This window comes from Dendrobium catenatum, unplaced genomic scaffold (assembly GCF_001605985.2).
Source record: "Dendrobium catenatum unplaced genomic scaffold, ASM160598v2 fragScaff_scaffold_156, whole genome shotgun sequence".
Lineage (NCBI taxonomy): Eukaryota > Viridiplantae > Streptophyta > Magnoliopsida > Asparagales > Orchidaceae > Dendrobium > Dendrobium catenatum.
Window position 1 is genome coordinate 11,640,575 of NW_021318618.1, and position 12,783 is coordinate 11,653,357.

The 12,783-nt window shown below is 32.8% G+C and overlaps 1 protein-coding gene across 1 annotated transcript in view; it reads left to right on the forward strand.

Annotated features, from left to right (window-relative positions):
* Positions 1-5,893, forward strand: part of LOC110096226 (CDPK-related kinase 3) — a gene marked incomplete in the record, with an annotated part of 24,259 nt that extends 18,366 nt beyond the window's left edge. The window contains 6 exon segments of the mRNA XM_020822070.2: positions 1,587-1,883; positions 2,529-2,638; positions 4,228-4,335; positions 4,605-4,667; positions 5,266-5,433; positions 5,507-5,893. Of these exon segments, the coding sequence (XP_020677729.1) occupies positions 1,587-1,883; positions 2,529-2,638; positions 4,228-4,335; positions 4,605-4,667; positions 5,266-5,433; positions 5,507-5,644 (884 nt within the window).
* Between the last annotated feature and the right edge of the window lie 6,890 nt (positions 5,894-12,783).

Below are 12,783 nucleotides of genomic sequence, written 5' to 3' on the forward strand. Positions count from 1 at the left end.
ATATATCCCCTTAGACAAACACCAACCCAGGTCTACAAGGTATTCTTGGACGAAGCAACCCATGGCTGCCGACAAGGTACCTTCTGTCAGGTTGGGTCGACTACCTCCTCTGACTAAGTAGACCAGGGATCATGACAGCCCGGGACGACGGAACCATGGGATCTTGATCGGGCTCGTCTTCACTTCCCCCACCACCAGTTTTAAGTTTATGGTGATAAACTCTAAATTCCAAACTTTAAAATTCAAATCCAAAACTGAAACCTTATATTATTGCTATTATACGATATGTTCATAACCTATGTGAACGTTTGAACAACTAGCCTTAAACGAAAGTTCTCTCTTGTTATCAGGAGGGGTAATTAACTATAGGGGCTTGCGCCTATAGGAAACCATAACTTAGATCAAAAAGTCCTCACAAAATGAGGGCGAAATCTCTGGGTAGTGTCTTATCTAAAACCCAATCTGCCTTCTGAAAATTCCCCTGGAACCTAATCTCGTTAAAACTATCTACCGTCATCGTCACACTTAACAGAAAAATAAACCGATGACGCAGAGAGGTCGGGATCACACAATCATAAAAATGGGAATTTTTCGGAGCCAGTTGACTTCATATTACGAAAGGAGGTGTTCTTGCTTGCGCTTGTTGTTAAGCAGAAAAATTTATTTAAGTTTGTTATTTTGCTCATTTTGCAGGTATTACTTGACTTATTTTGCACTTTTTAATGCGCCATTTTCACTTTCATTACATTATTTTTTATTTAATAGCATTTTCGTCCTTATAACATTTTTGTTTGATTTTTTTTTTTTTTGCAAGTGGGTATTAGAAAGCGTGTTGGGTTTTCCCACCCTCCAAGAAAAACATTTCTGGACAATGCACTGGACATTATAGCCAAAAATGTTTCCTCCGCATAAAAAAAAACCACCTTTTGGTGGTTTTTTAAACACCTAGCCGAGCATATTTTATACTCACTGTACCATGAAAAGCATGTATGAATATTTCTTAAGTAATTCCCAATACAAAATATAGCACATAAGAATAAAATAACCGTCGTATCGTGCCAAGAAAGACATATGGGAACTTACAAGGAACCCAGAAGCACCGCACCCTCTTTTACCTTGCTGAGTGTTGTGAGATGTTTGTAATGAAGTGGGAGCGATGTAGAGAGGTAGCATAAGAGAGGGTTGTGTGCGGGAGTGAAGAGAGGAAGAGCAAGGGTTCTAAAAAAAATTTGTATTTTATGTTATTTTTTTAGGTGCAGCTTGAGCTCTATTTTTATTATGCCTTCCTTAATGGGGCAACAAATATTTTTGTCTGTTTTTTTTTTAGTGTTTGGAGCCAGTTGGCCTCCACCTACCCAAGGGGCATTGAAATGGAGCATTAATCCTGCAATGCCAAAAGGTAGAGGTTGATAACAATGTCCCCTCGTATGCATGTATGTATTTAATGTTCGTTTAAATTTTCATGCAAAAATTTCTTGCTCATGGAGTTTTCTTAGATTGCTTGTTTTTTTTTTTTCATAGAATGTTGCCATCAGTTTTAGCTTAAGTTGGTTGACAGGTCACCATCATTTTGGCACCTATTGCAGATGAAAGATTAAATGACATTGTTGGGAGTGCTTACTATGTTGCACCTGAAGTCTTGCATCGATCTTACAACACTGAAGCAGATATATGGAGCATTGGTGTAATAACTTATATCTTGCTATGTGGTAGCAGGCCTTTTTGGGCACGCACAGAATCTGGAATATTCCGATCAGTTCTGCGAGCTGATCCTAATTTTGATGATTCACCTTGGCCTACTATTTCAGTAGAAGCTAAGGACTTCGTCAAAAGACTTCTAAATAAAGACTACAGGAAGAGAATGACGGCTGCGCAGGCTTTGAGTAAGTTTTCTATATTTTCAACTAATCTGTATTTTTTTCCAAGTTACTGGTCATCAAGTTTTTCACATCATTAATCAACGTTCAAATTTGTTTCTTTACATATTGAGCTTTCAAAATCTTGTTCAAACTTATTCCATCATCTAAAGAAATGAAGCCTAAATAAGTCTTATTTGAATTAGTCTCATTAATCAACTAATCTTATTTCTTATAATTATTGTGTTTACTTATTTTCTTCAATTCAAAGTTTCCAAATTCCATATTGCAAATCTAATCTAAGTAATCCTTTTCTCTCTTTTTTTGTTTTCTCACAATTGAAGTTGTGACATTTCACTTGTGGGAGACACCTCACTCAAGTTCATTTTTCACTAAGTAGGGTTAAGTTGGTACACATAATTTATGAATGTTGTTCTAGCTAGCATTTGCTTATTTCTCACAACAATTGGGTGGCATGAGCTTTAAGATTGACTAACGCTCTTACATTAGCTTCAACCTTCTTTGATTTGTTCGCCTTGACATTGGCAGTGCTAGTTTTCAGCAAGTAGGTTCGGTATGGTATCAAATTATGCAACTTTAATTTTCATTTTATATTTGTAGTTTGTTGGTACATTTTATTGCCTAAAACTACCAAGAAATTTTGCATTGCAGCTCATCCTTGGTTGCGAGATGGAAACCGGCAAGTCTCTCTTGATGTTATTATATTTAAGTTAGTCAAAGCATATGTTCGTGCCACGCCTCTCAAGCGTGCTGCGCTAAAGGTATGTTTATGTGAGAAGCAATTGGCGTTTCTGAATTTTGTTTAAGCATTTGCCTCTTGCTCATACTACGTTTTCCATGGTTTGACTTATTCACCATATGACTGATATAAGTGGTGCTTAAAGTTGGGGGACTACACATATGAGGCCCTATTAGAAAATGAGTAATTAGGCCCGAATGTGCACCAGAAATAAATCGTGGTCATAGGAATTTGAATTAATATTCATGTCATATACATGAAAAATGTTCTTAGCTTGGCTGTGGAGCAGTTCTCTTCGCTCAAACCACTATTTTTATAAAGAAGTTGTGGGGATCGCTCATTTTGTTTGCATGAATAAAAGGGTTTTTGCGGTGGGGATCGTAAAAAAATTTATTTTCTACTTTAACAATTGCTAATGTTCGAAGGGAAATAACTTGTCGATTTTTATTAATGAAATATTCACGTAACACCATTTTTTATTTTTTTATGATTATTATTGTTATTGTTATTTTCTTTTTATTGCTCGTTTGATCATATATGCAACTCCTTAACTACTTTTGATCTGTGGATTTTGGTCTATTTGAGTTCGGTACTACGACATTGTTTGTTTTCTCTTTTAAAGAATACTGTTTGAGGTGTTAGCATAAATATATTGCCAATTTTGATCTTAACATTTGTACTTTTTTATATTTGTATTTCTGATGTTTGATTGCAATTAAAATTCATACTCATAATAATATCATCTAGTTTCTGAAAAATTATAATAAAAAAAGAAAAAAAAAGTCTAATTTCTGATAAATTATCATTCCAACCCTATCTCTTTCCAATCAAAACACTGAACAGCTCCCAAAGAGCCGATCCTCTATAATTACTATAGCATATAGGATATCCTAAGGAGTCTTATATTTGTCAAATTTTACTAGGGCTCAATTATGAAAGCCAGAGGAAGAAAGGTAGGAGGAAATAAATAGTTCTTATTATCTTGATGCTTTTCCCAATTGAGCATTTCCTGTGTTTGTGCTTCATCAGATGACATTGCACCTAGACGTACTCTAAATGTTAAGTATGTAATCCTAATTTCTAGATATATGAATGCGGATTTGTTTAAATTATAGTATTTGAATGTCTCGCTGTGTGCATACTTCTGTATGCAACATTAAATACTTCTTTTATCGGTCAAAGTGATATAAGGAGACGAACACTGCTAGATTTGAACCGGGTTTGAGTTCTTTATACTAGAGGAGAGGGAGAGAAAGGAACAACTTAGAGTGTTATTCTGGATGAATCCAAATTACTGATAATGCCATAAATTTGCTGTTGAAGGGTCTTAAGATGATATGGAACTGTTAAGAAAGATAACAAAAGGAGATTTGCAAATTGGCAAGCCGGTTTAGTAAGGCTGTATCTGAATGTGTTTCTCAACATAGACTGATAGATTTATTGCAAAACTGTCAAATCCTTTAATCTTTTGTAATATAGAAAATAACTTAATTATTTATTTGGATCATCTGGCATCTTTATCCACTGGGCGAGGTTTTTCATGATACTTGATTACTTATGTTAGAAATGATTTTCAAATTAATATAATTTTATTGATTTTCTCAATGGCAGTCACTCTCTAAAGCTCTAACGGAGGATGAACTTTTATATCTCAAATCCCAATTCAGGTTACTAGAACCGAGTAAGGATGGGCGCATCTCCATGGATAATTTCAGAATGGTTAGTTTTTTCCATGACAATTTGAATGTTCTTGCTAGCTTATTCTTGCAAACTTTGGTCTACATATGTATTTTGTGTATTGCATATGGACACATTTATGCATCTACGTGTGTGGATCAGTTGACAGTTTTGCTTGCCGTTCTAGGTGTTTTTGTGTGTATTTTATGTATATTGCATGTAAATAGGTGAATTTTGGTGCTTACTTTATTGCCTAAATTATCTGGAAGGAATATATTATTTTTTATTAAACTAATGAGAAGCACTTGCAGGCACTCCTACGGAATGCTACCGAATCAATGAAAGAGTCCAAGGTTCCTGATATTTTGAACATGGTGCGCCATATGCTCATTAGTTTTTTTAACTATTATCTTATATTAGTTCTTATTTTTTGCCATGACTTTTTTTTTCCTTTCTTTTCCTAAGTCAGTAAATTTTTCATGAAGAGGAATACTCTATTTTCATATTAAGGCTCGTTTGGGATGGCTTTCTTACTGCTTCTTAAAGCTAGAAGTTAGAACCATCTCCACCGACTCTTAAGCTGATTATTACCTTCGCAAAAACATTAATAAATATATATATATATATATATATATATTTATTAATGTTTTTGCGAAGGTAATAATCAGCTTAAGAGTCGGTGGAGATGGTTCTAACTTCTAATTGGTTATGCAGCTCATCTCAGTTATACTTAGTTCACATGTGTCGAATATTTGTCACTATATTCATCTTGATATTGCTTATTGCTATGCCAAATTCTTAAATAAATTTTCTGATGTGAACGTGAAATCTCATAGAAAGAAAGCAAAATTTTCAATGTAAAATTGTCAATCATGCTTCTTTTTTTTAATTTTAGTAAAACAAATAGGATATTAACTAAGAACATATGTTACAATATTATCACCTGAACTTGCTTTTTCTGTTTTTTGACAGTTGGAACCTCTTTCCGGCCGAAGGATGGACTTCGAAGAGTTTTGTGCCGCCGCCATCAGTCCATATCAGCTGGAAGCCTTGGAAGGATGGGAACAAATGGCAATGAAAGCTTTTGAATATTTTGAGAAGGAAGGCAACAGGAACATCACAGTTGAAGAGCTGGCACAAGTATGATTTTAAGCTATAATTTCTCCTACTTTAAGCCATCAAAATACTCATTTTGATCCGTCATTTAATACAGGAAATGAACCTCGCTTCCACTGCTTACTCCATTGTTCAAGAATGGATCAGACCTTCAGATGGTAAGCTGAGCTTTCTTGGATACACTAAATTTTTGCATGGTGTTACAGTTCGAGGCTCCAATATTCGGCGTCAATAGACTCTTATGTCTGTTCAGGCAATTGTTTCATTCTAATATTTGTATCCATCATTTCTTATAGTCGCTTGCACCTTTCTTTTTCTTCAGCCTTTATTATTATTTTTTTTTTAACACACTTAATAACTGAATTTAGTTGCTTGTAAAGATGAATATGTGGATTGGCTTTGGCCTTCTATGTATTTCCCCTGTAATTTGTTTTTTTATAGATGTATTCCAATTGAATCTCTGAAGTAGATCTTTAGTGTTATAGACATTTTATCATTTTCTTTTAGGTTTTAGGGCATCTCCAACCGAACTCCAAACGCTTGCATGGCGTCCCTCACCAGTGTCAGCCGAACGGTAAAACTTCCATTATTTGGTTGTGGGTGAACAGCGTGACGCCAATATTGGCGTTGCACTGTTCATCTCAGTCATTTTTATATCTCTATCAAACTTGCCGCGGGAAAGAAGAGATGACCGTTACCTGCAAAAGGGGGAAAAGTGGAGTTCGATTTGAGATGTATCGTACAGCATTTTTTAGTTTCACGACATTTTGGAGTGAAAAATGAGATTTTCGGTTGGAGATGCTGTTAGTGAATTTATTACTAATACAAACATGCACACGCTAGTGTGTTCTATTCTGAGATGGCAGAGGGCTGGAGCTCCCCAAGCAACCATGGCTGGGAAGCTGAAGCTTCTCTTTCAGGTTTGTATTTTGGAATAGTGTATGGAACTGTGATCAGATAGCTAAATGTTATTGTATTTGTTAGGATAAGTAATCATTGATTAATTATTAGTAAAGTTCCATTTATTTTATGAAAATTCATTGGCTATTAGTGATTAGAGCAATGTAATGAGAAGGTTATGTGGATTAAATAGACAACATTGAAGCTCTTTGTGAGAAATTATTCTGTTCAGCGTTCGGAGATCAACTAGAATGCGTCACGTCAGCGGTACTGAGGCGCGATACTACGCAGTGGGTTGATGTGGTGCATTTTGATTGATCTATAGATGACGTTCGACATTTGCAAAGAATAATTTCTCCAAGTTTGTAATCCAGTTCAAACCATTTTCTTGAAAACTTGGTTAAAAAAACTAATTAGCCTGTGCTAGCATTGAATGGTTTGATTCTTCCACTGTCTTATGACTCTTCTCTCTCGCTCTCTTTAAAAAAAAAAAAAATTGTGAACAATGACTATTCTTTGTTTTTTTTTTTCAGCTATTGTTTTATATAATTGTCATATTTAAGTTCATATGATTGATTGTAATCTAGAATAAAAAAATTATTTAGAAATTGAGGTTCATCAATGTTTTTTAATATAATTTAATTATTTATCAAGAATATAAAAAAGTTAAATTTAATTGATCGAATGATATATGTAAGTCTTTTAAAAAGCAGTTATATCTCTATATCTCATCAATTAATATACATGTCCTTTGTACACATTTATAAAATAAAATTTATAATAACTGTCTCAAAAGTAAAATTGTAAAAAAATTGCCTTAAATATAAACATTTAATATTATTATAAATGTCCTTAAAAATAGTTGTAGAGTTGATAGAAAAAAATTTAAATTTTATTCTTAAATTATTAAGAGAATTAGAAACATTTTTATTTATAAAAGACACAAACATCTTTTTTATACACTAAAAAAATCTGATTTTCACCATAGAAATAAAAAAAATAAGAAAAATCACAACCAAAAAAATATAAAAAAATTTGCTCAAAATGGACGTTTTAATAAACCGGCAACAATACCAACAAGAAAAAGCAGCCAAAAAACCCATGAACTAAAGAAGAAATTCATATATATTTTTTATTTATTTGGATAAACTTATATACACATAATATACTTAAGCTTCAAATCAAAAGCCTTTTAATTGATATCTAAAGCTCTCAATTACTATATCAAAATTTTATTTGGGATAATTTTCTTACAATTTTAAAAAGCAAATTTTTGGTACACATTTTTTTTGAAATCGAAATTTTTATACTAAAAAACTGCTTTAGAAAGTAGTAAGAAAGCTGTTGAAAGTTGAGGTTAAGTTACATTTAATAACAAATTTAAACTACATATTTATAGTTCTAAAAGAGGGCAAATTATTATGTCCGGTGTCTGGATTCGTCCGGACACCAATCCAGACACGCCATGTCACCAGAATGCACTGGGATCCAGTATATTCGGGTGATGTGACGCTTCTGAATTGTATGTCCAGACGTCTAATTTGCCCTAAAAGAGGGGGGGAAAAAAACAAAAGAAAGAGAAGAATCTTTCACATTGAATGAATGAGAAGTGAGAAACTGTCGGGGCCTCCATTTCTTTCTCCATCGATGTAAATTTCGTAGCTGAGATTGGAAACAAAGGACAGTGCAGGAGGCAGCGACCACCCAAACAATCATTCAATTCAACCCCTCCTCATTTAAGATTTTTCAAATTTTCAAGTACTGTAAGCATTCATTTCTCCTGCAATTTTTAGTAAATGTGTACCCTCATCTTTCGAAAGTCATCCATATTCAACATTCATTTTGTAACGCACCATAAAAACAAATAATCAGCTCTTTAAAGCAAAAGCAGAAAAGCTTAAGTTTTCCCAAACAAAATCTTACTTAGAGGGTGCTTAATTAGTAAAATGTAGTATATATATGATATTTTTCTTTTTCTCTATGGTAAGTTTAGGTAAATATCAATGTCCATGATTTTCAATTAAAAGAAGAGGATTAGGTATGCGCATTAAAAATAAAATAAAATACCTTTAACAGCTTAATTAGATGATAATATCATTTTATTGGTTTAATACACTCATTAATATTTATTAGAAAAAAAATCTCATAGCCTTTTGAATTTTATTATAATATAATACCAAATGATTCAATATTAGAAACATACTTGAAATGCTTATAATATTACAAACATAACAACAACATCAAGCCTTTCTTCCACTACTTGGAAAAATAGAAGGACTTTCCAGAAGGCCACTCATCCTAGTACTTCTCTCGTCTAAGCACGCTTAATTGTGAAGTTCTGATGGGATCTGGTGCACTGGTGCTGGGATGATCATACAAAACATTAAATAATTATCACATGATTAATTATTGGATTAAAAATAATAAATAAATAACACTTATTTTGAGTTAAATGAGATAGTGATAATGAAATTATAAGATGTTAAAAGTGTTGAAAACAAGTAAATCACTAATTAAGGCTTTTTTTTTTTAAGACAAATGCTTACTGCCTCTTAAATCAGTTTTTTAATACAAAAATTAAAAATTCTATACTCAAAATTACTTTAGGAAACTGTAATAAAGTTGTCTCAAACAAAACCTAAGATAACTAAAATATATGTTTATAAACTAATTAGTTTAAATTGATTTTTTATAATTTTTTTTCTTTTTAAGACAATAAAAAAATGTTATTATTATTTCTTTTGTCATATATGATTGTGATTGAAGATATGCAAACATTAGGTACTTATGTTTTCCATAAAAGTAATATGAAAGAAAAAAATAATAATTATTATTTGAATTATATAAAGCCCAAAAAATTGAAAGAGATGAGCCATTTTTTCTATTTAGCTACTTGTCTTTGTCAGTTTATAAGAAGCTCCATATATAGACAATCTTAACTGCCCGTTTTCACGCCGGTCAGAATTGAAAGGCTGTGCAAATGGATAAAAGGAAAGAGCTGAAGGGGAAGGTAACTAACCCAACCACTACTTGGAAGCTGACCATTGGACTGCCCGGAAATAATTAAATAAATAAATAAATAGTTTTTTTGTCTGATAATTAATATGTTCTAATTATTTTTTCATATGAAAATAATTCTTTAAGCTTTTTTTTCTTATTAAATGATAACATTTTAGAATGAAAAGAAATTATTGAGAAATTAGGTCACCAAATAAGCAAATATGATAAAATAATTTCAAACTTCAATATTAATTTTTTTAATAAGGATTATTTAAGCATAATGATGATAGTATTTCAAATGCAAAATATTTGGGAGAAAAGCATAGAAATGTGGAAAAATATTATCAAAATGGCAACAAGGATGCTAAAATTATAGAGAATGTTAAAAAAGAAAAAAAGTTATCAAAGCAAATCATCGGCCTTTTTCGAGGGGCCAACTCCTTAATATTTCAGTCCATCACCACCACAATTATGTCACATGTCCAATAAGAAATCATCCATCATTTCTATTTATGTTCCTTTCTCTCATTTATGTGCTCACTCTCATTTAGTACTCGTTAACATTAATATTACTTCACCTCCTACAAATTGATTGCATTATCTTCATATCTATATTATTCATCACTGTAGTAGTTGCCTCAAATTTGGCTCGACCCTTGTTTATCTATGTGCTTGACTATCATATGCTTTGTAGATATATCGGGGGTCTAAGAGGGCAACGATCTTCTGTCGGGGTAAACAAATTTTGGTTGTAAGGGTATTTTTGAAATTATGTTTATTTTTATGCCCTATTTTTGCCCTATAAATATGTTATGAAGGGCTTAGGATTTGTAAGCCGTTATCTGCTCAGCGCCTCAGCCTCTTCTTTATAGTGAAGTTGTTCTCCCTTCTCTCCTATAATTTTTTCCCATATTTAAATTTTTCAAATAAATCTCGTGTGTTCGTTTGTGATTTATATATAGATCATGATTTTATTTTGACTCAAATTTAATTAAAACAAACTTTAATCATAAGCTCAGTGTGATGAATATAATATATTATATTTAATTCTAAAATAAATTTTTATTAATAAAATATATTATATATAATCATTTAAAAGGATTAATGTCATATATAATTGGAGTACTATTTTTCTAAATCCAAAAAAATCCAACCACCTCTGCCAGAACTGTTTCCCATTGCTTTAATTAAGTATAAATGAGTGGGGAGAGGGAGAGATAGGGAAATCTGTGCTGTTAGCTGTGAGCTGTAGGAGGAATCTGAAAGAGAAAGAGAGAGAGAGAGAGAAACTTATTTAAGTACTCTTTTAGTTTTCTAATGAAATATAAGAACATGACATTTATTTGATGATTTTATCCACATTAATGTATTATAGACAGTTATTTAAGGCTGTATTTAGCTCAATAAGTAAATAATTCTGTAAAAAAAATGTCTTTTTTTAGTTTTTTACGACAATAATGGTTGAACTGTGGAAGGAATCTGAGAGAGATAGAGAGATAGTTAGAGGTAGAGAGAGAGAGTTAGAGAGGGAGAGAGAGAGTATGGGTTCGTGGTCATTTCTGCTGGGAGAATAGGGTGAGTGGTAGGATGGATGCCTTCAGCTGTGTTGTCTTCTACTCTGTCTCTTTCTCCCTCTCTCCCTTCTTTATTGTCTCTGTCCACAACTCTGCCCACGCTGACCAACTCTATTAACTCCTCCTCTATTTCTTCTATTTAACTCTTGCTTCTCTCACTCACTTCACCTCTCTCTCTCTCTCTCTCACTTGATGTTTCAGCAGAGTAATCATTTCAGTCATGATGACCACTCACCGCCCATTCCGCCACCCTTGAAATAAGCCGGAAGTTGAGGTGGAGAAAGAGAGAGAGAGAGACAATGAACTTGAGAATTAGAGAGCTGAGAGAGAGAGAGAGAGGGAGAGAGAGCTACTACTGGTTACTGGGAAAAAAGGAGGCTTTTTTATTGAGGGGAATGTTGTCTGGCTCGAGGTTTATTTTCAATTACTCCATTTAATTCCATTAAAGCTTGAGAAGTGATTAATGGAGAGAAAAATTAAGATCTCGGACCAGGCTTCATTCCCCCCAATTACAGCTTCCACTCTTTCACTTCTCTGCTTCGGTTGACTTCACTTACTCATCTTTTGGCTTTGACTCTGTGATTTGGAGTCCGAGTGAGGAAAGAGAACAGATTGCTGTAATTATAATGCGGTTTGAATCTCTCCGTTTAGAGCTTTTTAACTTTTTTTATGCTCGAAGAAGAAAAGCTTCATCATTTCTTTGCAAGGTCGTCTCTTTTTCCTTTTTTTCTCCTCTCCTTTTTTCCATTTTTGGCTTTTCAGCTTCTCTTTCCTTATCTTCTTTCTCCGAGTAACTTTACTCAATTCAGAATCTTTTTCTCTTTCCATCAAATGTTTTCTTCTTCTTCTTCTTCTTTTTCTCTCCTATTATTCTTCTCCTTCTTGCTTTCTCAGTTTCACCCCTATTATTCTTCTCAAACTTATATATATTTCGCTTAATGAAACATATATTGCTTACTATTTCTCTTTAATATGAAAGAATCTCATAAGTTCAATTTATCTTACTTTTATTTTTTAAAAATTTTATAACGAAGTTAATCTTAAACTAACAGGTATCATGTGAGCACTCGAATTAGTCTATAAGAAATTAAGCCAAAGCTATCAGCAACCAAGATTTTGTTTGGGAAGGTTTTCTTACAGCTTCTCAAAACATTTTTTTTAGTAAAAATTTTAAAATTTGTACATAAAAACTGCTTTAATTTAAGAGTAATAAAAAAACGTCTAAAATAAGAAATATATCATATTGATGTCAGATTTATATTTATATATGTTTTGATCATAAATCTTCAGTTCTTAAGTTGTCAAGCCTACCTATTTAATTATTATTTTATCAAAAAAATTTGTTATAATGATAAAAGTTTTAGTGTTCCAAATAAATTGTCATCAACATTGGATAAATGTACGTAATATGATCTACCAAGTTGTCGAGCTATTATAAAAGTTGAACAGATCGAATAAGTTCAAGTTCGTCAATATTTCACTCATTATTGTAAGAATTGATCAAATTCGAGCTATTTATAAAAGTAAAATTTATCAAACATCAATGAGGAATTTTTTTACCATGATTTTAGTATTGGCATCTTGATACGTCATGCAAAAATTATCTTGATCGGGCACGAATCTCGAGGCAAAACCTAGTTGGAAACTTCAAAAATTAATTTCGGGAGCATATGAACTCCGATTTCAGCGAGCTTACAGTCAAACTGAGCGTCTCGGAAATACAAACCCAACGACACCAAGATCAACCCAATCCGAGCCCAAATGAGTCCGAATCAATGGTTCAAAGAGCTGTTGGAAGGTTCAAACCGCAATTTGAGTTACCAAACGGTCTCCGATTTTGACGAGCTTATACTCGAATCGAACGGCTCGACGAGACGAATCCAAAGAGCCCAAGATCATC